This window comes from Myotis myotis, unplaced genomic scaffold, assembly GCF_014108235.1.
Source record: "Myotis myotis isolate mMyoMyo1 unplaced genomic scaffold, mMyoMyo1.p scaffold_m19_p_34, whole genome shotgun sequence".
In the NCBI taxonomy this organism is placed as follows: domain Eukaryota; kingdom Metazoa; phylum Chordata; class Mammalia; order Chiroptera; family Vespertilionidae; genus Myotis; species Myotis myotis.
Window position 1 is genome coordinate 888,346 of NW_023416340.1, and position 23,344 is coordinate 911,689.

The following is a 23,344-nucleotide window of genomic DNA, read 5'->3' on the forward strand; positions in this document are numbered from 1 at the left end:
TGACCAGGGACCTTGCTTTATTGTGTGCAGGTGCCCTGCATATAAGACATCCTCCACCCCTGGGCTGTCTTCCAAGAGCACTGCCCAACCACAGGTAACAGCCAAGTCGCCACCATATTTCCAGAATGCTCCATGGATGGGAACCCAGCGGCCCCTTCGCGAGCTCTCTGCACGTTGAGAGGCTAAAGACAGAGGCTGCGTTCTAAGAAGTCAGGCTTTGACATCTGAGCCTTAGGAGACAGGGCCAAATTTGCATTTGTCTTTTCTTGCTGGTGTGTGAAGCCTCCTTCTGTAAGGGCTTCTTCACTCGCCCGATCTATAGGGTCGGAGGGGAAGGGACTCGCCCAAGGTCCCAAAGAAGGTAGTTGGCCACACCAGGACCCAAACCCAGCCCTGACTCCTGACCCTTTTACCCATCAGCTGCCTCAGAGCCCCCCTGTGGGGCGAGCAGGCTCATCACCCCCACCTCCCAGGGGCAAAGCAGAGAGGTACAGAGAGGCAGACTCACGGAGGCCCCGGCTCACAGCGGGAGGAAGCCGCAGCGCTGGGGCTTGAACCCGGGGCCTCCCACTTCAGGGCCTGTGGTTTCACAAGCCAGGTGCACACACCCAGAGGGTGCGGACCAAGTGGTTGGGATGAGGCAAGTCAACAAAACTTCTCTATTGGTTTTGAGTGTAAAAACGAAATAATTTAAGCCTTATGACTAATATACAGAATGACAGCAGTACCTGGATATCACTGATAAATACACACGTCAGGTTACATGCCCAAACAGTATTTACTCTGAGATGCATGACCACAGAAGGAAGGCAGCCACCACCTTCCCTGCTAAGAGACAGGGGGGCCTCTTGGGTCCCAGTAGTCAAGCGGGGCACACAGGCCCCTTCAGTGTGGGCCCCAGACGGACAGCCTGGGTGCAGGGTCCCACTCTGCCCCTTGCTAAGCTGTCTGGCCTCTGGCAAGTGACTTAACCATTCTGGCCTCAGTGTCCTCGTCTGTAAGGAGGAAATAATAGCAGCTCTCGCTTGGGAGGGCTGAGGAGAGGGACGGATCAGTTAGTCCGTGTGGAACACCGAGAACAATGCCTGATACACAGTAAGTGCTCAGTCGATGTGAGCTCTGAGTATTGATTCTGTGCCTTGCAAGCAGGCAAACAGGTGCAGGAAGCTCAAATAATGAGGTAACAGTTAAGAAGGACTGGGGCTCGGATCCAGAACCCCACTCTTAACCACAGCCAGTCGCACCTCGGCGCTCGGAGCCCGTTTCCAGGGCTCTCCCAGGAGGGAAGCGAGTGGCATTTTGGAAGAAGGGGAGATGGTCATTCTGTCTGGCCAGGCGTAGAAGCCCAAAGGCTCAGCAGATGTCAAAGCTACCGAACAGAAAGTCCTGGGGCCCAGGATCGGGCAAGGGCGCCCTCTAGTGGTAGAAGCAACCCCAGCAGCCGCGTGTCCCCGGGGCTCTTCCTGCGCGGAGATGGCGGGTAAAGCGAGTACTCACGCAATCCTGGCGGGAACCGAGGAACAGAGGAACCGGGACACCCGCCCAGGGCCACTTAGCAGGGTTTGGAATCACGATGATCTGGCCTCAGAACCTACACTCTTTCTCTTCCCAAAACTGTCCCAGCTCTGGGGCCCCGGGCACGACTTTGATGTCCTAGGCCCTGCAGGGCAGCTCCGTCTCCCTGGCCCGGCAGCGGTAACGTCAAAACAAAGGGCGGTCCCTCTGACCCCAGGCGCAGGGATCAGGGCTTCAGCTGCTTCCCGCCAAACTCAGGAGGGCCGGGTTGGGGTACTCGGGGCTCTCGATGACCCCGGGGCCGAACTTGAGCTCCAGAAAGCGGCGGTAGTTGTTGGGCGCCTGTGCCATGAAGCCGGCGAAGGGCAGGGGCACGAGGGGCTGCAGGAAGTGTTCCGGGAACTCCACGTCCTGCCGGTGGTCCAGCCACGTGTCCTTGGTCATGACCCCGTTGCGGGGGTAGAAGGGCCACAGGTCCACGTGCAGGTGGTTGCTCTCGCTGTACTGCACGCGGAAGAAGTCGCCCTCGATGGCCTTCTCCCACACGAAGCCGCGCTCGTCCACCACGGAGCCGGCCTCGGCCCCCCGCAGCTGCTCGCAGTTGCCCACGTCCTCCAGGTAGATGCCCAGGTCCACGTCGTAGTCCCACGGGATGATGTCCCCGTGGCGGGCCGCCCCCAGCAGCGAGCCGCCCTCCAGCCAGTAGCGCACGCCCGCCGCCTCCAGCACGCCCACCACGTAGCGGGCGGTCTCCCGCAGCGCGCGCAGGCAGCACGGGGGCGTCCAGCGCCCCTCGTACAGGTAGGACGGCGTGTCCCCCACCACCGTCCCGAAGCAGCGCGGGGTCTCCTTGCTGCAGCCGAACCATTCGAGGCGCCCCCCCTCCCAGCTCACCAGGCGGATGCCCAGCGCCCGCAGCAGCGCCGCCCGCCGCGCTCGCCCCTCGCGCTCCGCCTTCCAGCGCGCGTGGGCCGTGGTCAGCGGGGGCTGGCGCGCCGCCGGGAAGGTCACGTCCAGCAGCTGCACCGCCCAGCCCCGCAGGGCCGTCTGCAGGAAGAGGCCGGTGCCCAGCGGCCGGGCCAGCGGCGCCGAGAGGTTGAAGAGGTCCCGCGCGCGCAGGAGCACCACGGCATCCCCCTCCAGGGCGTCGCAGCGGGGCGCGGAGGGCGCGGGGGGCGCGGGGCCGTAGCGCGCACTCCACTCCCGCAGGCTGACGTTCAGGGCCAGGCAGCGCGCAGGGTTGGCCGAGGCCACCCGGGCGGCCACCAGGCGCGCCCCTCCGGCCCGGAGCACCTCCGCCATGCGCTCCAGCCGGCCTGGGGTCTCGGCCCTCGCGCCGTCGGGCACCAGGGCCACGAACTCGGTGGCCACGTAGGTCTCCGGGCGCGAGGCCGCGGCCGGCTGGTCCAGGGCGGGCTGAAGCAGTGCCAGGTGGACGTTGGGGACGCGGGGCAGGGCCAGGGGCGGGTAGGGGAGCACGTCGGCGGCCACCACCACGGGCTGGGCTGGGTCCTGCTGCAGGAAGGAGTCCACCAGCTCGGGCACCGCGTTGTCAAAGGCCTCGAACTCTCGCACCAGGACGGTGACGTGGGGGCCGGCGGCGGCAGTTCCGCGGCGGGGTCCCCGGGTCCGGGCGTTCCTGGGCTGCTGCTGCAGCCACGAGACATAGAAGAGGACCAGGAGGTTGACGGTGATGGCGGCTGCCAGGGCAGCCTGGCAGCGGGTGAGCCGCATGGGGCCGAAGTCAGGCCCTAGCTGGGCCTTGGCGACATCCTGGGGAGGTGGGAACGAAAGGGGAGGCTAGAGCTGGTTGTCAGCAACCCCTCCAACCTGAGCCTTGCCCTTCCTCCCAGCCTTTTTCTTATTTGGTTTCAGCTCTGACCTCCTCTCCTCCAGGAAGCCCTCCCTGATCTCTCAGACTGGGTCTTGCACTCAGCTCTGCACTCCTTCAGCGCCTCCCCCCAGTCTGGCACCCCCCCCCCCCCCCACCCCAGCCCCACCATTCCAAGTCATTGCTGTGTAGGAACCCATCCTGTCCTCCCACGTGTGAGACGCAGGGGGAGCCTGTCTGGGTCACTGCTGGGTCCCCAAGGCCACTCAGCACAGAGCCAGGTGCCCATTAGGACTGAGTTTTCATCAAATGAGTCACCTTCCCTTCTTCCTTGTTGGATCCCACCCTTCTATTCATTGTTAACTTCTCATTCATATTTGGGTTCAGTTATAAACACCCCAGCCCCCCCCCCCCCCTTCCAGGGTGAGACTGATGCCTCAGCCTGGGCCCTCAAGTCCCTCTCCTGCTGCCCCTTCCCACTTCCTCAAATCCTGCCAACCGGTCATCTCTTTCCGGATGGTCAGCCAGCTCGCTTTAGTTTTACAAGAAAAGTTAGAAATGTTTTCTTAAATCAGAATTATCCCAATTGGTATGTTGGCCACTAGTTTTTTTTTAATAGAAATGGGAAGTCGAATGGTGGCTGCCAGGGCCTGGCAGGAGGGGAAAATGGAGAGTTGTTTAATGGGTTTAGAGTTGCAGTTTTGCAAGATGAAATAGTTCTGGAGATTGTGTGCCTAAAATGCGAATATACTTAATACTACTGAGCCATACGCTTACAAATTGTTAAGATGGTGAGTTTTATGTGTGTTTTATCGCAATAAAAATGTTTTTTGTGTTGGATGGGATGGGCTGCGTTGAAAGAGGCTGCCAGTCTTAAGACTCCCCAGTTCATTGGCCAGACTCCTAAGCAACCCCCAGATGGCGCTGTCTCCCTGTCCCCGGTATAACTTGAAGTTTTGGCTGGTCTCCCGCACAGAAGGTGTAACTAACTCTGGGTTCTCAGTAGATACTTAAAAAAAAAAAGTCCCTGTGGATTTTTATAGCTTCCTTCTCCTTCCAGGGAGGGAGACATCAGCGATCCAGCTAATCGGCTGACCTTCCTAGCTCCTACACACTCTGACCCTTCCCCATTCCCACAATTCCCCCTCAACTGGGGTCCACCCAGAGAGGTCTAAAAGCGCAAATATGACCTCCCCCTCCCTGCTCAGAGGCTCCTCAGTGCCCTAGGGAGAAAGTTTAAGTTTCTTACCACATCCCACCAGGCCTTGTGTGACCTGGCCCTGGCCCACCCGCCCCCCCTTGTGTGACCTGGCCCTGGCCCGTCCGCCCCCCCTTCCAGCGCCATCTCTGACCAGGCCTCCTCAAACTCTCTGCCTAAGCCACCCCGGGCTTTTCTTCAAAGAGGTCTTATTTCTAAGCCTTTTCATATGCTGTTCCTGCTGCCTAGGACAGTCTCCTCTCAAACACCCCTTTCCCTGTGCCTTTTTCTGCTGGAGAACTACTTACGCTTCAAGGCACAGCTCAAATGGCCCCTCCTCCAGGAAGCCTTCCCGGAACCCCAACCTGGCTCAGAAGTCCCCTCTGGGCTCCCCCATCCCAGCCCTGCCCGTTCTGGTTCGGCACTGTCTGGGGATGAGTCTGTGGGCCCCGCTGGACCCGGGAGGGTAGAGCCAGGGCTGTCTCCATTACCACTGTGTGTTCCTAGCACACAGCTGGGCACTGAAAATGCACGTGGTGAAAAAAGGATGGCCCGGGTCAGGGTTTCTGTGTCTGTAAAGCGCCTTCAGGTCCCTGGAGCCAAACTCTGCAGGTGGCCCTGCGCCTGGGGCCCTGCACCAAGAATGTCCTCCCACCCCTCCCCACCCATCCCAGACCTGCTTGCCCTTTTCTGACCCGACTCAGATGTTACCTAAGAGTCTGAGTTGCACTTTAAGAGTGGCTTCTTCACCTTTAGAATCGTGGCCTTGCCTCTGGCCCTGAGGTGGATCCCTCCTTCCTTCAGTCCTTCAGTAGCTACGTGTGGAATTCCTACAACATGCCAGCCGCTGCTCTAGGTACTGGGGACACAGCAGTGGACACACAACACACAGACACGCAACATCCATGACCTCATGGAACTCATTGTTGTGGGCAGAAGGGAACTTTGGAACACAGAGTCCTCTGAGTCTTAAACATCTTAGAGTCTCGGAGCTTAGCTACGCGGAAGCACAGGCGATGCTTTTAGAACCTTCTAAAGAGAGAATCCTCACTCCACCCTTGTCCCCTCCAGTCTGTTCGTCACTCAGAGACCAGAGAGATCCTGCCGGAGCCTGAATTAGATCCTGTCCTGCGTCTGTTTAAACCCTTCTGTGGTTTAAAATCACTCGAAGGAGAGCCTTCACTGTGGCCCCCGAGGCTAATCACCTGTCCTCTTCCACTCGCTCCCTCAGCTCCAGCCACACCGTCCACCAAAGGCCATTCTCCAAATAAGCCTGGGCCAGTCCTGCCGCAGCACTGGCTGTTCCCTCTGCCGGATGCTCCCCCCTCCCCCAGGTGTCCACCTGACTCCACCCCATGGCCTTTAGGTCTTTGCTCAAATGTCACCTGTCCAGTGAGCCCTTCCTTTGGCTAACCTACTTAAAAATGCATCCCCCCCTCAAAAAAAAAAAAAATTAAAATTAAAAAAATGCATCTCCCTGTCATCCACATACATTCTCTGCCCCATCCCTGAGTAATTTTTCTCCCCTGGTAGTTATTACATAGATTTTTACTTATCTTTTCGATTATTTTGTCTGTTTTGTTCCCTGCTGTATGCCCAGAGCACAGCTCAGTGTCTGGCACATAGCAAATGCTCAATAAATAGGGGTGGAATGATCAAGTGACTACAACTGCTCAGATAGGAAATCTGTGGCTCAGAGACTTAAAGGATGCAGGGACCAGAACTCAGTTCTCCACCATCCATGTTGTCTGGCTGCTTCTGAGCCAGGAGGTACCCAGCAGGACAGAGGATAGAAACTGGGTCCTCAGAGACCAGAGGGTATGATGGCTTGATGAGGCGGTACCACCTACTGGGTGAGGGGACCAACGAGGAAGGAGAAAGGAATCCTCTGGTACCTTCATAAGATCAAGTCTTGGCTTCTTTAACTGTAAGGGTTCAAAACCCCTTCATGGAGGCAAGGTGGGTGAAATTATGACTTTTGCAGGTCTGAATGTTCTAGATCAGTGGTTCTCAACCTTCCTAATGCCGTGACCCTTTAATACAGTTCCTCGTGTTGTGGTGACCCCCAATTTCATTGTTACAAATTGAACATAATTAAAGCATAGTGATTAATCACAAAAACAGTATATAATTATATATGTGTTTTCCGATGGTCTTAGGCGACCCCTGTGAAAGGGTCGCTACCCACAGGTTGAGAACCGCTGTTCTAGATGCTCCTGATGTGCCAGCCCCTGTTCTAAGTACTCTACACATATTAACTTGTTTAATCTTTAAGTTATGATCACATTTAAAGATGAAGAAACTGAGGCACAGAGAGGTGAAGTCACTTGCTCAAGGTCACACAGCTGGAAAGTGATGGACCCAGGATTTGACCCAGGAAGCTGGCTCCAGCCCGGCCTGCGTGGCTCAGTGGTTGAGCACTGACCTATGTGCCAAGAGGTCATGGTTCGATTCCCAGTCAGGGCACATGCCCGGGTTTCAGACTCGATCCCGTGTGGGGCGTGCAGGAGGCAGCTAATCAATGATTGTCTCTCATCATTGATGTTTCTACCTCTCTCCCTCCCCCTTCCTGAAATCAATAATAAAAATATGTATTTTTGAAAAAGGAAGCTGGCTCCAGAGTTGTGCTTTAATGCAATCAATTCTGTCTCTCTTGGGCCTACCTTCCATGAGCCTTCCCTGGCTCTAACCTGACCAGTGCTTTCAAATCTGGCACATTAATGAATGCAACTCACTAACTCAACAAAGCTACTTACTGAGTGTCCTCTGTGCCAGACCATGAGTTCCCGGGACAGGAGATGAACTGGACAGTCACCGAGCAGGCCCTCCAGAGGTAGGAAAACAATATCCCAAAGGGGAAAGAAATGAGCAGGGGCGTGGCAGAGGAAAACAGAGGCTTGCTATAGAAAAAGGAGCCAGGGATGGAGAAGACAAGATGAGACTTTGTCTCTCCATCCGCCACAAAACGGTGTAAGTGGATCACTTCAGGCCTGGGCTCACCTGGTCTGAGCTCTCATCTGACCTGAGCCTCAGTTACTGCATATGTAGAATGGGAATGCAATGGGTAAAGAGGATATGTGGGGAAGCCTTTGGGGACGAGGAAAGGGCAGTGTGCACATGAGTACTGGTGATACTGAGAGACTCCTTACCTCCTACGTTGCAGGCTGGGTGAGCTTCAGGGGGGCGGTTTCAGCCCTACTCAGCTGCGCTGCTGAGGGAAGGAGAACCAGAAAATACCAAATCAGCCAATTTTGCACAGTAGAGCACAACTTCATCTTACCTATAAATCATTTTTCTTGAAGTCCTCTAAGTTCAGACACTACCTGGAGCACCTCAGGAATGGGTGGGAAGGATGTCAGTTACCATAGCAACCTATCACCATCCCTATCTCATGACTGTGTCCAGAAAGGTGGGGTTGGAAGTGATAGAAGCTGTTACTGTGACACCCACTTCCCTTAGACACACTCCATCCTGAGACAATCCTAAAAAACGTCTCCTACCTTCCTGGGTCTGGTTCCTAGGGTCACTGGAAGGGAGACTGCCTCTGTTACCATAGGAACCAGGGCTTAGCCTTGCCTGTCTTGCCTCCCTGGGGAGGGTCAGGCCCTGTAACCATAGCAACTACTCCTCAGCAGAGCATCTTCTCCTCTAAATAAAAATACCTGGTTGGTTTGGTCCATGGACTTCCCACCATGGGAAAGGAGGGGAGATGGTTACCATGGTAATGCCCACTGGGTGGTTAGGAGGGTGGGTTGCGAAAGCGGTGTTCCCCTCAGTCATCAGTGTCCTTGGGGCTGAGGGAGTGCTAGTTGAGGTTGCCATAGTAACCAATGCGGGTACGGGCGGAAGGACCACCAGGGACTTAGCAACCTCCTCCTGGTATAGGGACAGGGGAGGTTCGGGACCCCATAACCACCGAAGTGGAGGGGAGGAGAAGCTGTTTGTGTTCTAGGCTGGGGAGGCGTTACCAAGGCAACCAGCCTGGGCCAGGATCGGCGAGGATGGGGCCACGGCGGAAACCACCCGTGGTGGTCGCCCTTTCTCTCGGAGGGTGAAAGCGGGTCTGGGGAGGTTTAGACTCTTTCTTTCTGGGGCCAAGCGGCAGGAGGGGGGCAGAAAGCGGCTCCTCCCGCAGGTCCCGCTCTCCCTCCTCCGGGCGCGCGCCCCCAGCCCGCCCACCCGCGCGCGCGCCTGCGGAGTCCCCCCCGGGTGGGCGAGGCGCGCGCCCGGCCGCGTCCCCGTCCCCCGCCCCCCGCCCCCGCCGGGCGCGCGCGCGGGGGGTTGGCGCGGCCGCGCAGGCGCGCGAGGCACAGCGGGCGCGCGGGCCGGCCCGGGGCCTCCATGATGGAGGAGCGAGCGGCCGCCGCCGTCGCCGCCGCCGCCTCCTCCTGCCGCCCGCTCGGCTCCGGTACGGGCCCCGGCCCGACGGGCGTCGTCCCGGTCTCTGCCCCCGCTCCCGGGCCCGGCCCGGCCGCGAAGGGGGGCGGCGGCGGCGGCGGGGGCAGTCCCGGGCCCACGGCGGGGCCGGAGCCCCTGAGCTTGCCCGGGATCCTGCACTTTATCCAGCACGAGTGGGCGCGCTTCGAAGCGGAGAAGGCCCGCTGGGAGGCCGAGCGCGCCGAGCTGCAGGTGAGCGCCCCCCGGACCCCGACCCCCGCCCGGCCCGGCCCGGCCTCACCCGCCGCCGCCGCCGCCGCCATCTTGGAGCAATGGCCGCCGGGACGGCCGGGGGGGCGGGCGGGGACCGCGACCGGCCCGCAGCGGGAGTGGGGGGCCGTCCGAGTGGGTCCCGGGGGCACCGGGGCTCCTAGGGGCGGGCGGGCGGGGGCCCCGGGGCGGGAGGGCCGGGCCGCGGCCGGCGGAGGGAAGGGGCGCCGGGACCAGACGCGCTGGCAGTGGCCGCGGGAGCGAGCGGACCGGTGGCGGGGCCGGAGGGGCCCGGAGGACTCAGCCGCGGGTGCCGGGAGGAGGTGCCGGAGGGGCTTGGTGGCGGGAGCAGAAGCTCTGGGTGCAGAGGGACGCCCACCCCCGTCCGAGCCGGGGCGGGTGGGAGGTGGGGCGTCGGGGGGACCGGGGACCGGGGACCCGCCGCGGGCGGGAGCGTCGGGCCGGGATCAGGCCCGAGTGGGGAGAGGAAGTCGCGGAGCCGGGGACGCGGGGTGTTTCGGGGAGTTTGGACAGAGGGAACGCAACGATGGCTGTGTGAGGACCCCGGGGGTCACGGCGGGTGGGGTGGGGGGTCTGGAGGGGTTCCAGGATGATGGGGCGCGCCCTCCTCATTGGGGAGGAAACTTGGGGAGCCCTGGCATGTGTGGCTACCGAGTGTAGGGAAGTTGTCCCAAAGTCGTGCCCTCGGGAGCCCGTGCGGAAGAGCCCGAGAGCAGGAGCTGCAGGCCGGGGTGTGGAGGGGTGGGGGGTGGCCCGCAGATGGGAGAGGTGTGCGGGGTGGCCGGTGGAGAGCCCTGGGCTGGAGCGGGGGGCAGGCATGTGCACCGTGGAGACCAGGGCGCCTGGGAAGGGGGCGGTGGGGAGCCCGGGGCTCCCCGGGATGGCAGGGGGAGCGGTTTGTGGAGCAGGGAGGCAGCGGGAAGGAGCATCTTTGGGGCATCCCGAGGGGAGACGTGTTTGCGGGCGTCGTGGGAAAGGACCCCACGGTGCGTGGAGCAGCTGGGAGAGGAATGCGCCCGGAGATGGCGTGTGGGAGCCTGACGAGCTGGGCTGGACGTTGTGCCTTTGAGAAGTGTGGGTCCACTCGCGGAGTTGTGAGGGGTTGAAGGGGTCCGGTGAGGAGTTGCGGGGAGTCTGGGGTGACTCCGCTGGGGTGTTACTAGCAGAAGTCGGTGTCTTCTTCCAGCGCGTCTTTTCTCCTTCCGAGGTGCTGTTTCCCATCTGTGCGAGGTGGGGACCCAGATGAGTAACGGACTCGAATTTTGTCCGTAGGACGAGTAAAGACAGCAGCGCACAGTTCTCCCCGCTAGGGTCTTAGCTGTAGGTAGCCGAGGCCTGGGGTGGGGAGGACTCCTTATGTAAGCGCCCCTCGCTTTGGGTCCCACTCTACCCCGCACTCTTCCCAGCACACGGCCCATGAGATCATCCCCTACACGCACCGTGCAGGCAGCGCCAGTGTCCTCGCCCCCACGCAGCAGTAAGGCAGCAGCTGCTGCTGGCTGAGCACATGCTATGCACCAGGCACTGTATTCAACACCTTGTATATGTTATCATGTGATCCCTGCAACCTCCCGGGAGGGTAGGTGATATCTCCTCGCCCCCTTTTGAAATAATAGGTGGAAACGGAGACTTTGAGAGGGTCAGTGATTAGTCTAGGACCGTAGTCGGCAAACTGCGGCTCGTGAGCCACATGCGGCTCTTTGGCCCGTTGAGTGGGCTCTTCCACAAAATACCATGTGCGGGCGCGCACGTACAGTGCGATCGAAACTTCGTGGCCCGTGCGCAGAAGTCGGTGTTTTGTGGAAGAGCCACACTCAAGGGGCCAAAGAGCCGCATGTGGCTCGCGAGCCGCCGTTTGCCGACCACTGGTCTAGGATCACAGCCTGTGGGTGGTAGGGTTGGTCTGTCGGTCCTCAAGCCCATGCTCTCTTCCTCTGCCGTCCAATGCAAATGGGAAAACTGTTCTGAGCAAGCTCAGTGGCTCCCCAGGGTCATCCAAACAGTCACAGCGGAGCTGGGCTTGAATCTTGGTCTCTGGGACGTCATGCCACCACCACCTGCTCATGGAGACCAACGAGAGAAAAGATGTGCTTTTTCCCTCACTTAGTGGCCCTTCTTGCAGTTTGAGAGGATTTGTGGGAAGCACCCAGTTATGCTGTCCATGTCTTGGCTCCAGCATCACTTTGTACTTTTGTTCTGTTACTTTAGTAAAAACTCAAAGATCGCCCTGGCCGGTTTGGCTCACTGGATAGAGCGTCGGCCTGGGGACTGAAGGGTCCCAGGTTCGATTCCGGTCAAGGGCATGTACCTTGGTTGCAGGCACATCCCCAGTGGGGGCTGTGCAGGAGGTAGCTGATCGATGCTTCTCTCTCATCAATGTTTCTAACTCTCTATCCCTCTCCCTTCTTCGCTGTAAAAAATCAATAAAATAAATATTTTAAAAAAAACAAAAAACAACTCAAAGATCTTCGAAGTGTGTATACGTACATGTATAAGTGAAAGGGGAAAGTCCCCTTTGTCCCTCTCCTCCTCTCCCCCCCCCCTCCCAGCTATTATTGCTATAAAAAGAGGTCATTATATGTATCATTTTGTGACTTTTTTTTTTCACATACTCATGCCTGGTGATCCTTTCATTTCAGCACAGAGAGCTCTTTATTATTTTTGATAACTGTGGTCCATTGGATGTTCGCACCATAGCTCATTTGTTGATGGACTTTTAGCTTGTTTCCAGTTTTTCCCCCGTGAGAAATGGCTGCAGTGGATGTCCATATGGCCCTGTATGAATGTAAGTGGAATAGACGGTGGAATAGCAGAATAGATGTGTTTGTAAAGTGGTGGTTGGTGCTGCCAAGTTGCCCCATGTTTCCACTCCCATCAGCAGGTCACTTATCACTTACAGAGGTGTGACTTCTCCTGTGAGATTCATATGTGTGTGTGTGTGTGTGTGTGTGTGTGTATATGTGTATATATATGTGTGTGAACAAAAGCATGGATGGAGTGTTTGTGTGAACTAATGTAAATTCATATATACACATACACACACATATTTATTGATTTCAGACAGGAAAGGAGAGGGAGAGAGATAGAAACATCAATGATAAGAGAGAATCATTGATTGGCTGCCTCCTGCACACCCCCTACTGGGGATCGAGCCCGCAACCCGGGCATGTGCCCTTGACTGGAATTGAACTTGGGACCCTTCAGTCCACAAGCCAACGTTTTATCCACTGAGCCAAACCAGCTGGGGCCTCCTGTGAGACTTTTTAAGGCTTAGACCGAGTTCAGTGTTTCTGGTGAAGTCTGAATACCTTTTCTCTGAATGACAGTACAGCAGCTCTTCGCACAGGGCCTGCTGTGCAGTCAGGGCTCGGTGTGTATGGATTGGCAGAAAAGGCGGCCCGTCATGAGGTGCTCCCAAGAGGCACCCAAAGATTGGAGCAGGGAGGCGGTGTAGATTGGGTCTGATAATACAGTAAGCAGGACTTTGCCGGGGGTGTTAGTCCAAGAAGTAGGTGGTGTGGTTTCCGCCCTTCAGAAACTTACAGGCTAACAGGAGGCTACACAGAACGCTGCACGATGTGGTCGTGCCCGTGATCTGTGGCATTTCTAAAAGGGGAGCCCGTCCTTGAGGACGGGGGGACCCTCATGGCGGAATCTGAGTTGGACATTCATGTAGGAGCAGCCGCAGAGAGATGTGGCGAATATGGCAGCAGAGGAGGTGCGGGTCTGACCCCTCCCCAGTTCTAGCCTCAAGGAGCTTTGAGGGATCCATGGGTGCTCATCCTGGAGCTTGGGAAGGAGGAGATGTGGGGCTGGGTGAGACCCTCTGGGGAACCTGTGCCTGGGGGCTGGACGGAAAGGTCAGCAGAGGGATAGAGAGGCATCAGCTCCTTGGGAGCACTGAGATGCTAAGGCTCCTGGGAAGCCTTTGAGATGTTGCCTGGCTGGGAGAGCGAACAGCTGGAGGAGAGGCGGCAGCCATGCCTCAGAACTGTCCTGGGCTTGTGTACGTTCGAACAGCCTGGCCAGAGGAAGCGGCAGTGGGTGGATCTGCTGAGTAGAGAACTTCCAGATTCCAGACTTACCTGGCAGCCGCCGCGGCACTGGGAGATCAGGCAGTGGTGGCTGCTAACGTTTGCCAGCGAACAGGGACTGGCCACCAGCACTTCCCCTTCCCGTGGGATTCCACTGCCTTGGGATACTTCAGCCACATGTTTCTGGTTCTTTCTCCCTCCTTCACCAGAAGAACTGGGAAGCGGACACAGAGCAGAGTGGGCCGACTGAGATTCTCCACTTTCTTCACCCACAGACAAAAGTGGCTGGGTATTATCAGCCCCTCCCCATTACCTGAAATTCCCTCATCTCCTCGCTGCCCCAGCCCCAGCCCCAGCCCCAGCCCCAGCCCCAATCTTAATCTGGGCTCCTGGGATTTCCGGGACTGCCTCCTTGTGTGACTGGTCTCTCTGCTTTTAGCTTTGCCATCCCACCCTCCCACCCCCTTCCCCAGCCATCTGTTCTCCACATTATAGTTGAAATTACCTTTGTAACATTTTCATGTGGCCATACTGGTCTTTTATTTTTCTTTATGATTTCTTCTATATGCTCCTTTAAAAAAATGTTTTATTGAATTTATTGGGATGGCATTGGGTAATACAATTATATAGGTTTCAGGTATATAAGTCTATACTACATCATCCGTATTTTGTATTGTGTGTTCACCACTACAAGTCAAGTCTCCTTCCATCACCATTTATCCTCCCTGTAGTGTCTTCTGCCTCCCTCTATCTCCCTTTCGCTGGTAATCACCATACTATTGTCTGTATTTATGAGTGTGTTTTTTTCTTTGCTTAATCTCGTCACTTTTTTCACCCAGCACTGCGACCCCTCTCCCCTCTGACAGCTGTCAGTCTGATCTCTCTCTGTGAGTCTGTTTCTATTTTGTGTGTTAGTTTATTTTTTTCATTAGATTCCACAAATAAGTGAAATCATATGGGAGTTGTCTTTCTCTGACTGGCTTATTTCACTTGGCATAATGCTCCCCAGGTCCATCCATACTATTGCAAAAGTTAAGATTTCCTTTTTCGTGGCTGCGTAGTATCCCATTGTGTAAATGTACCACAGCTGCTTTATCCACTCATCTACTGATGGACACTTGGGCTGCTTCCAAATCTTCGTTATTGTAAATAACTAGAGGCCTGATGCGCGAAATTCGTTCTAGGGGCTCGGCCCCCACTGCCCGGCATCCGGTCTAATTAGCATGTTACGCTTTCATTATTATAGATGCTGCAGTGAACATAGGGGCGCACAGACTGGCTCTTTTAGAGTTCCTGAAGTCACCACGCACCTTTTGTCTGTCCTCTGCCAGCGGCACACCCACTGCCCTGGCTAACTTCGATGAGCCTTCAGGCCTTAGCCGCTGTCACTGCTTCTCACCTCCAGAGCTGGATTCGGTGTCCGTTTCCCCATAACAGCCTTTGCTCCCTCTTGGTGGCCCTCGTCACAGGAGTGTTGGCTGTCGCTGCTTTTGCCTGTCTTCTGCACTGGACGGAGAACTCTGTGGGGACAGGAACCCCTCGTCTTCTCCTTATTCCTCCAGTGCTCACACGGTCCCTGGCTTGTTACAGGCAGTTGCTGGTGTGGGATGTTGGGTGAATGTAGGCTCTCAGCAGGCTGTGCTGGCGCTGGGGAGCGGAAAGCTCTCTAGTGGAAGCCCAGAGAGCAGGAAGGATAGTGAGCACGTACCTCGGGGCTGTGTTTGGTGATCACCTCTTCCCCCACCTTCTAAAACGACTCTCGGACAGGTAGACTTGGGGGACTGAGAAGATACATAAAGGATGGAAATTCAGCCCTAGCCAGTTTGGCTCAGTGGATAGAGCGTTGACCTGCGGACTGAAGGGTCTTGGGTTTGATTCTGGTCAGGGGCACAAGCCTGGACTGTGGGCTCGGTCCCCAGTGGGGGGCGTGCAGGAGGCAGCTGATCAATGATTCTCTCTCAGCATTGATGTTTCCATCTCTCCCTCTCCCTTCCTCTCTGAAATCAACAAAAAAATATATATTTTTAAGAAGGATGGAAATTCAAACTTACAAGATGTTGATCACTGTGAATATGTATGTGTTGATTTAAACGGTAGAGAGAAAAAAGTGTGAAGGAGGGGGAAGAAGTTCCGTCCTCACAAGGGACAGATGAGGCTTCTTTTCCATGGCTCACCTGGTGACATGTATTTATTCGTTCATTGTTTGCCCCACATCCCCTCCAGAATGTCAGCCACGTCTTGTTCAGCACTGTATCTTCTGTCTACAACTGTACTTGATACATAGTTGGGGCTCAATTAATATTTGGGGAGTAGCACTGCCTGGTGTGGCTCTGTTGGTTGGGCATTGTCTCGGGCACCGAAGGTTGCCAACTCAGTTCCCTGTCAGAGAACATGCCCAGATTGTGGGCTTGTAGGGGTCAGCCAATCAATATTCCGTTCACATCGATGTTTTCTTCTCTCTCCCTGCCTCTCTAAAAAAAAAAAAAAAAAAAATCAATAAAATATTTTTAAAATAAAGTAAATATTTGGGGTAGGTGAATGAATGAATGATACTTTTGTCATATATTAATGCATGAGCGTCCCTTTTTATCTTTTCAAAAGGAACCTACCATTGCCATTGTGCCTGCAGGATAAATTCCTGCAAGTACAATAAGTTCCCATAATCCCTAGAAGTGGAACTGCCAGGACAAAAGGACTGTGCATTTAAAATTTTTATAGATCTGGCCAGATTGCCCTCCAGCAAGAGTGCATCAGTTTATGACCCCAGCGAAGGTGTATGAGTGTGCCTGTTTCCCCGGCCCCAGTCAGTGCCAGGCAGTACTCAGCTTGTGTTCAGTTCTCTGCTAAGCTGAGGTGAGACGTGGCCTTGGAGCAGGACAGAGGTGACAGCAGGGCTGTGCTGCACCCCACATGCACAGGCCAGAGAGGTCAGGGCCCTGCGAGCCCCAGGGAGAGGGAGAGCAGTGCAGGTGGCACCTGAGAGGCTGCCAGGAACTCGCAGTCCTGGAGCAAGGCTTTGAGAACGGGCTCGGCCTGGAAAAGGTGTCTGGGGCCAGACTGCGGCTTCTGGTGGGGGCACTGAAGTTCTTTTCAGCAAGCACATGATGTGCGGGGATTGGCTGCAGTAGACGCAGCTGTGCTGTGCATGGTGGCAGGAGGCCTGTAAGCCACAGACATCCCTGCTGATGGGTCTAGGGTCTCAGAGGGACCATAGCTCCCACAAAGGATGGGGCCCATGTCAACTTGTGGAAGGATGGACAGGGAGAATAAAAATAAGAGGCAGGAGTTGGCATGTATTGGCCCGTCTTCTGTGCTAGGTCTTGGACTGAGACAAACTTAACACGAGGGGCAGGCACTCTCATAAGCCCCATTTTATAGAAGGGGAAATGGAGGCTCAGAGATAGCCCATGACCTACCTGAGATTGTGCCGCAGGTGGGTGGGCGAGTGGGCCTGGAGCTGAGGCTGCCCCAGCCCAGAACAGTGGCGCCCTTGGGGAGAAGCCAGGGGCGAGTCCTGCACTCAGGGCTTTGGCCAGGGCCTCCGGAACGTGGCCAGGGGCCAGGATCCTGCCTCGCAGGTCGTTGGCCGAGTGTCTCCAGATGACCTGTTGACAGACCAGAGCAGACGGGGGCAGCCCGTGCCAGCAGACGGTGTGAAGTGGTTGGCAGGGGTCCTGGGTCATGTCTGTGGCACGTCTCCCTCATTCTGGGCAGACTCCAGTGGGACGATTGGTCCCCACAGTGGTAAAGCTTTGCATTGGAGCAGCAGCTGAGCCAAGCCACCCACTCTTGTCCCTAAACTCCAGAAGTAGCTTCCTACGCCTCCCAGAGATAGATGCTCTGGTAGGAATAGTGAGCCGCCTCCACCAGCAGTCTTAGGGACGGCACCTGCCTTTGGGTGGGGGAGGAGGAGGACCCCAGGGCTATTAACGCCTACCTTCCCTCCTTCATCCCCAAGCCCACTTCTCCCCCAAAAGGCAGGGAGAGATTACGCCCACGCTGGCCCCGCTTTGATTTCAGGGGTTAAGACTCTCATCAGCTCTGTCATTGTGGGTGACGTGCTAGGGACTCTGGCAGCAGATCTCACTTGCCCTCTCACAGGCCATCTAACCCTGGCTCAGGGTCTTCACGCCTGAAGAAGTGGCTGCTGCTGTCATTGTAGGGGTAGGAGCTGGTGCTCATTGCCCTGAGGGAGGGAGGGACACACACCATGAGCCTAAGCCCTGCTGTCTTCCTGTTGCCCTGTGTCCCCAGGCTCAGGTGGCTTTCCTCCAGGGAGAAAGGAAAGGGCAAGAGAATCTCAAGACGGACCTGGTGCGGCGGATCAAGATGTTAGAATATGCGCTGAAGCAGGAGAGGTGAGCCCTGCTGCCCGGTCCTGCCTCTGAGAAGTCAGTCCCCAGCAGAGGGTGAGAGGCCGGCTGCAGCCTTCCACCGAGGGAGAGTGGGGATCGGGCGTTCTCCCGTCACCAGTACTCTGCGGTTCTAGGAGAGGGGACGGAACGAGACATAGCAGGTGGATTCAGGTTAGACACCCGTGACAGTATTCATAGTGATGGTGGCCGCTGTGCCAAACACCATCTGTTCATAATGTCTCATCGCTTCCTCTGGCCTGATGGGTACAGTGGCTTCTGGAGAGTGAGGACTTCTTTCAGGACTCCTGGGGCTGGGATAGCAGCCCAGCCTGCCAGGCTCTGGAGAGAGGGTTCTTCACAGCCATGTGTGGCGCCCCCCCCCCCCCCCCCCCCCAGGGCTGCTTTATACTGTGGGCAGGTTGGGGAGCTCAGCCTCAGAGGAAGGAGAGTGGATTGGGGGGGCCTGGGAGTTTGGGATGCCTGAGGTGAGTGCTGTCGTGTCTACTCTTCTGTCTCATTTGTTACTCCTTTGCTCTTTTAGGGCTAAATATCACAAACTGAAGTTTGGGACAGACCCGAACCAGGGAGAGAAGAAGCCAGAACTGTCAGAACAAGGTGCGCCCCTCCCCCCCCCCCCCCCCCAACCTCCCTACTTGGCCCCTCTCCCCAACCGAACCGCCTCTTCTTCCTTTGCTCCATAGGAAGCAGCTTGGCGGGGGCTGGGGAGGGATTGACTCGCTCTCAGGGCCCCTCCCCACAGGCTGCTCTGTCAGGCAGGGGGCACGGGGTGGACCCCTGGGGAGAGGCAGGGTGGGTAGTGGTGAAGAAGCCCAGTCCTGCCTGCTGTCCCTGTGTGCAGTAGAGACAGACACACAGGCCCCATCAATATTTGATGAATAAAATGAACAGATGATCTCCTTTAATCCACACAACAATCCCAAAAGGCGTAGGTACTGCTGGCATTAGCTTTATTTCTCAGAAGAGGAAACTGAGGCTCACATAGGTAAGCTAACCCGCTCAGGGTCACCCCTGGGAAGTGGCAGAGCTGGGCTTGGACCCAGTTGAGCCTGCCCGTTCTCTCAGAATTGGGCCAGCTTCCTGTGTGGGAAAATAGCGTAACTAGAGCTGAGTCTGAAGATACTCTGGGGGTGGTTTGGGGAATGACCAGTCAGGAGACTAGAGATAAGGAGCGCGGAGGGAAGAGTAGGTTTCAAACACTCAGAAAGTGACTCTGCAGAACCCATGACAGTGACCAATTTGGGTTTGAGGGTGAGGAAGGTGGGGGTGGGGGTGATGGGTATGTGTGGTACCCTGACTACAACAGTCTGTGTCCTTTCTCTCCATCCCCCAGTCTCCAATGGCCCTGTGGAGTCGGTCACCCTGGAGAACAGCCCACTGGTGTGGAAGGAGGGGCGGCAACTTCTTCGACAGTGAGTGTGCAGTGGGACGGGTGTGGGGGCGGGGCGGGGGGATGAAGGCCATGCCTGGCTTGGGAGATAAGCCTGAAGCCTCCCCAGCCCTGCCTGTCCCCACTGGGACACAGCTGAGATGGCCTGTCACCATGTCTGTGGAGCCGCCTGGGGAGAGGGCGGGAAGATTCGATGCAGGAGGCAGGCGGGGGACCCCCACTCTTGGAATGCAATCCCAAATGCCTGTTGCTTTTCTTTTTTTAGCGGTAATGTTAAATTACTTTTTATTACTAAAGAGATTTGTGTTTTTCAGAAAATTTGGGAAATATAGGGAAACACACAAAAAATAGAAATCACTCATAATTCCACCACCCAAGGAACTTCATCCCCCAGAAACACTTTGGCATATATACTGTCGGTCTCTTCATGGCTGTGCATTTGTGTTTGTGGATGTGTTTTATAAACGGCTTCCCCTTCACCATGTTTTCTCATGCGTTGCTTTTGCTCAGTGTTGTGAACGTCTTTTCCTATCAGTTAGGTTGCATGGGTTGGAGAACTGTGTAATAGTCTGTGGCATGAGTAACCGTAACTTGCCATAGCCAGTCCCTTCTTGTGCATCTTATTGAAGACGTTTTTATAGACAGTGTAACAGACGTCAGGAAGTTATTTGTCGATGTCTTTGATTTCCTTAAGTTAATGTCTGGAAGTGAAATGGCTAACTTAAGTGTTATTGCAAACAATAACAACAACAAGATTGCAACAGGCAACACTTGCCAGCTACCTGGTATACGCCTGGCACTGTGCTAAACACCTGGCACACCCCGCTTCCTCACTGAGTCCCCGTGGGGCAGACCTGCCCGCTCCCCTCATTGTCACAGACGAAAACCCAAGGTGCAGAGAGGGACCTGCTCGCGTAAAGTCACACAGCTAACCGAAGCAGAGGGTCCGAGGGGTGATCTCGGTCAGTCTGCGCCCAGAGCCCAACTTCTTCACCCCATGCTTCCCTCCTCCCGTGGTGGGAGGGGAAGCCTCATGCACGCAGGCGCACAGGATGAGACGACAGGGAAGGCGAGTCCTGTCTAATGTGCGAGGGGCAGGGTCCCAAAGGGACAGGGTCATGGTGAACAGAAGGCTTTCAGGGAGCCTCCTGAGGACCAGCAGGCACTCACCGCACATCTTTTGAAGCCACCCCCTCTCCCCCGCTTTCAGACAGTCCCAGTGGGCTTCAGTTGTTTTAATTGTGGGATTAGCCCTGCAGATGGCTCAGTTGCTTAGAGTGTCGTCCTGTGCACCAAGAGGTTGCCGGTTCGATCCCCAGTCGGGGCTCATATGGGAGGCAACCAATCAATGTTATTAATGTCGCTCTCTCTCTCTCTCTCTCTCTCTCTCTCGTCAATAAACATACTTTGGGTGAGGATTAAATAAATAAGTTGCCGAAGTAATACATGCTCATTTGTAGAGTAAATAGAGTAAGTTCCAAAATTCCTCTATATCCCTAGCCCAGTGATGGTGAACCTATGACACGTGTGTCAGAGGTGACACACGAACTCACTTTTTTGGTTGATTTTTCTTTGTTAAATGGCATTTAAATATATAAAATAAATATCAAAAATATAAAGCTTTGTTTTACTATGGTTGCAAATATCAAAAAATTTCTGTATGTGACACGGCACCAGAGTTAAGTTAGGGTTTTTCAAAATGCTGACACGCCGAGCTCAAAGGTTCGCCATCACTGGTCTAGTCCCATTCTTTAGCGGTCACTGACGACTCTTAAGTTTAGTGTGTGTCTTTCTTGGCCTGTGGGGGCTACAAATGTGTGTGTGTGTGTGTGTGTGTGTGTTCTATACTTACATACTCATTAACACTTTATTTTTAATCTTTACGTGAGGATATTTCCATCGATTTAGAGATTTGGAGGGAAAAATGGAGGGAGGGAGAGAGAGAAACATTGACATGAGAGGCACACATTGATTGGTTGCCTCCTGCAGGGACATGCCCTTGACCAGGAATCAAACCCACAACCCTTTGGTGTGCGGGCCAACACTCTAACCACTGAACCACACAGGCCAGGGCTTTTTAACTTTATTATTATTATTTTAATGATTATCACCCTTTTAAAAAAAAACGAACACTTGAATTGTATGGAACATGTAACTTACAATTTTTGTTAAGCCATTTATGGCGGCCAGCTCCCCGTGGCGCTCTTCCTCGTTTAGTGTCTGCCTCGTGTCCCCACGGGGAATTTGCTCCCACAGTCCTCGTCAGTAGACGTGTCGGTCGGCCCCCGTGTTTGGGCCTCCTGCACAGCATCGCAGCGAGCATCCATGCCCCAGCACCGGTGTGTAACGCCACCACTATATTGAAAGTGAAACAGCGGGGTCGGGGGCTGCTTATTGAAATTTTTGGTGTGTAGTCTTAAGTTGCCCCTCCAAAAAGGCAATCCCAATGTGCTGTCCTTTCCACAAGCCCCGTATGTAAAGAGGGCTCAGGGCACCTGACCCTCCTGGCTCTGCTTCCATGCAGGTACCTGGAAGAGGTGGGCTACACGGACACCATCCTGGACATGCGGTCCAAGCGTGTGCGATCCCTCCTGGGACGCTCACTGGAGATCAACGGGACCGTGGAGCCCAGTGAAGGGGGCCCCAGGGCCACACCAGGCCCCGGGGGGCTCAGCAGTGGGGAGTCACTGCTGGTGAAACAGATCGAGGAACAGATCAAGAGGTGAGCCCTTGGGTCTGACGGTCCGTCCCTCTGTGCCTCCTCCCTCCTGCGGAAGCCAGTGTCGGAAAAGTGAGCCGCGCCCCCGGGGCCCTGCTGGCCACGTCCTTCTTAAACACATTGTGGGCTTGCTTGTTCCAGAACCCTCTGTCTGTTCATTGTGGGAGCCCCGATTTTGTCCGGGGTCCCCTGTATCTACTCTCCCAGGGCCTTGCCTCAGTGCTGATAGCACACCACGGCTCATCTCCCCCTGGCCCCTCTCCTGAGGCGCCCCCTTTGAGGAGCTCTTACTTGTTCATTCTCAGCCATAACTGTTACTCGTCAGAATCAGTGATGTGATGCTCGGTGCTGAGAAGAAAAGGAAAGGTAGTAAGAGAGTGACGGGAAGAATGTGCCGCTCTGGGTAGGGTAGGTAGTAGGACCTCTTGGTGGAGGTGATGTTGGGGCAGGGAAGCACAGGAAGTGGAGGACGAGCCACATAAGTAGTTGGAGCGAGAATGAGTGTTCTGGGCAGAGGGAACAGCACGTGGAAAGGTTCTGAGGCGGAGGAGACTTGGCATGTTCCGGAAGCAGCAGCAGGCCAGCGAGGCGGCGGTGGGGCCTGTGGTCTGTGGTGAGGCTGAAATCTCAGGAGTCAGATCAGACGGCCTCGCTAGTTGAGATAAGGAGTTTGGATTCTCTTCTGGGGTTGTGGGAAGCCCGTGGTTTCCAGCAGGGGTGTGATGTGATCTGATGCCCGCCGTCTGCTTCAGGACGGCATCGCTGCAGGGGGCAGGAGTGTGGGAGGGAGACCAGTTGGGGGACAACTGCAGCGCCCAGGCAGAGATGGCAGACGTTAGGTGGAAGGGCGAGAAGTGGTTAGCTTCTCAGTGGGTTTTTAGGGGAAGTCGGCACGATTTAAAGGATTGGATGTGAGGGAGAGAGACGAAATTAGAGCTGCCTCGAGGGCTGGTCTGAGCAGCTGGGAGCAGCACTGACCGAGATGGGGATGGCGAAGAGCGGCACACCAAGGGGGCTGTTTAGGACGGGTGGGGCTCGGGGTGCCTGGTGACCCAGTGTAGGTTGTGAGTAGCCAGCCTGGAGCTGGGGCTGGGCGCTTGATTCCTAAATGTACCTCTGTTCACCAGCACGCAGCGGTCTTTGCAGTCTCTGAAGGAGAGAGTATAGCTGGCAGCACAAACAGGAGGTCTGAGGACTGAGCCCTGGGGCTCTTGTGTCTAGAGGCCAGAGAAAAGCTGAGGGAGGCAGCAGCAAAGGAGGCTGAGCTCCGGCAGCTGTGGGAGGAACCCGGGAATGGTGTCCCAGCAGCTGAGCACAGAGATGTGCTGCTGGGAGGATACACATGGGGGGCCAGGAAGCGAGTGACGGATCTGGCTGCCTGGAGGAAAGCGCTCTGTACCGGGCCAGGACCATACACTGACCAAGTCTCAGGAGCAGGGGCGGGAAGGTCCGCCCGAGGGCCATATAAGGCCCGTGAAGTCATTGGTCTGGCCCTGCCAAGGCATCAGGGGTGAGTTAATTAAATGTTTGACCAAATATAGCAGGCCAATTTTTAAGTTGATAATTTTACATGGCTCGCAAATGGTGTTATAAATGGCCCCTGGCAGAAAAAAGGT

General features: G+C 55.8%; 2 protein-coding genes across 6 annotated transcripts in view; one reads left to right on the forward strand and one right to left on the reverse strand.

The window, feature by feature from the left end:
- Positions 1-9,272, reverse strand: LOC118652756 (fukutin related protein). 2 transcript variants are annotated; one of them, XM_036302852.1, is made up of 3 exons: positions 9,223-9,272; positions 7,694-7,755; positions 1-3,288 (listed from the first exon to the last, which is right to left on the reverse strand). In XM_036302852.1, the coding sequence occupies exon 3, from the start codon at positions 3,247-3,249 to the stop codon at positions 1,750-1,752; it is 1,500 nt and encodes a 499-aa protein (XP_036158745.1). In that variant the 5' UTR covers positions 3,250-3,288; positions 7,694-7,755; positions 9,223-9,272; the 3' UTR covers positions 1-1,749. The 2 variants fall into 2 exon arrangements, with proteins under 2 accessions (XP_036158745.1, XP_036158744.1); XM_036302851.1 differs by lacking the exons at positions 7,694-7,755; positions 9,223-9,272 and adding exons at positions 7,301-7,444; positions 7,545-7,586.
- The window catches only part of STRN4 (striatin 4), a 27,727-nt gene continuing 13,233 nt past the window's right edge, over positions 8,851-23,344 (forward strand). For 2 of the 4 annotated variants that reach the window (XM_036302846.1, XM_036302847.1), the window contains exons 1-5: positions 8,851-9,173; positions 17,501-17,604; positions 18,143-18,216; positions 18,953-19,031; positions 21,534-21,731. In XM_036302846.1, coding sequence (XP_036158739.1) covers positions 8,886-9,173; positions 17,501-17,604; positions 18,143-18,216; positions 18,953-19,031; positions 21,534-21,731 — 743 coding nt within the window. In that variant the 5' untranslated portion in view covers positions 8,851-8,885. Of the gene's footprint in view, positions 9,174-11,884; positions 11,998-17,500; positions 17,605-18,142; positions 18,217-18,952; positions 19,032-21,533; positions 21,732-23,344 lie in introns of those variants that run through there. The other 2 variants (XM_036302849.1, XM_036302848.1) reach the window with 2 other exon arrangements.

What these genes read in the sequence shown, in the direction of transcription:
- LOC118652756 (XM_036302851.1), bottom strand. Translation starts at nt 7,324, where the DNA reads ATGGTCTGGCACAGAGGACACTCA. An exon ending in TCTGGCACAGAGGACACTCA is followed by an intron (nt 3,289 to 7,300) that starts GTAAGTAGCTTT and finishes CCACCTCCCCAG; the next exon opens with GATGTCGCCAAGGCCCAGCT.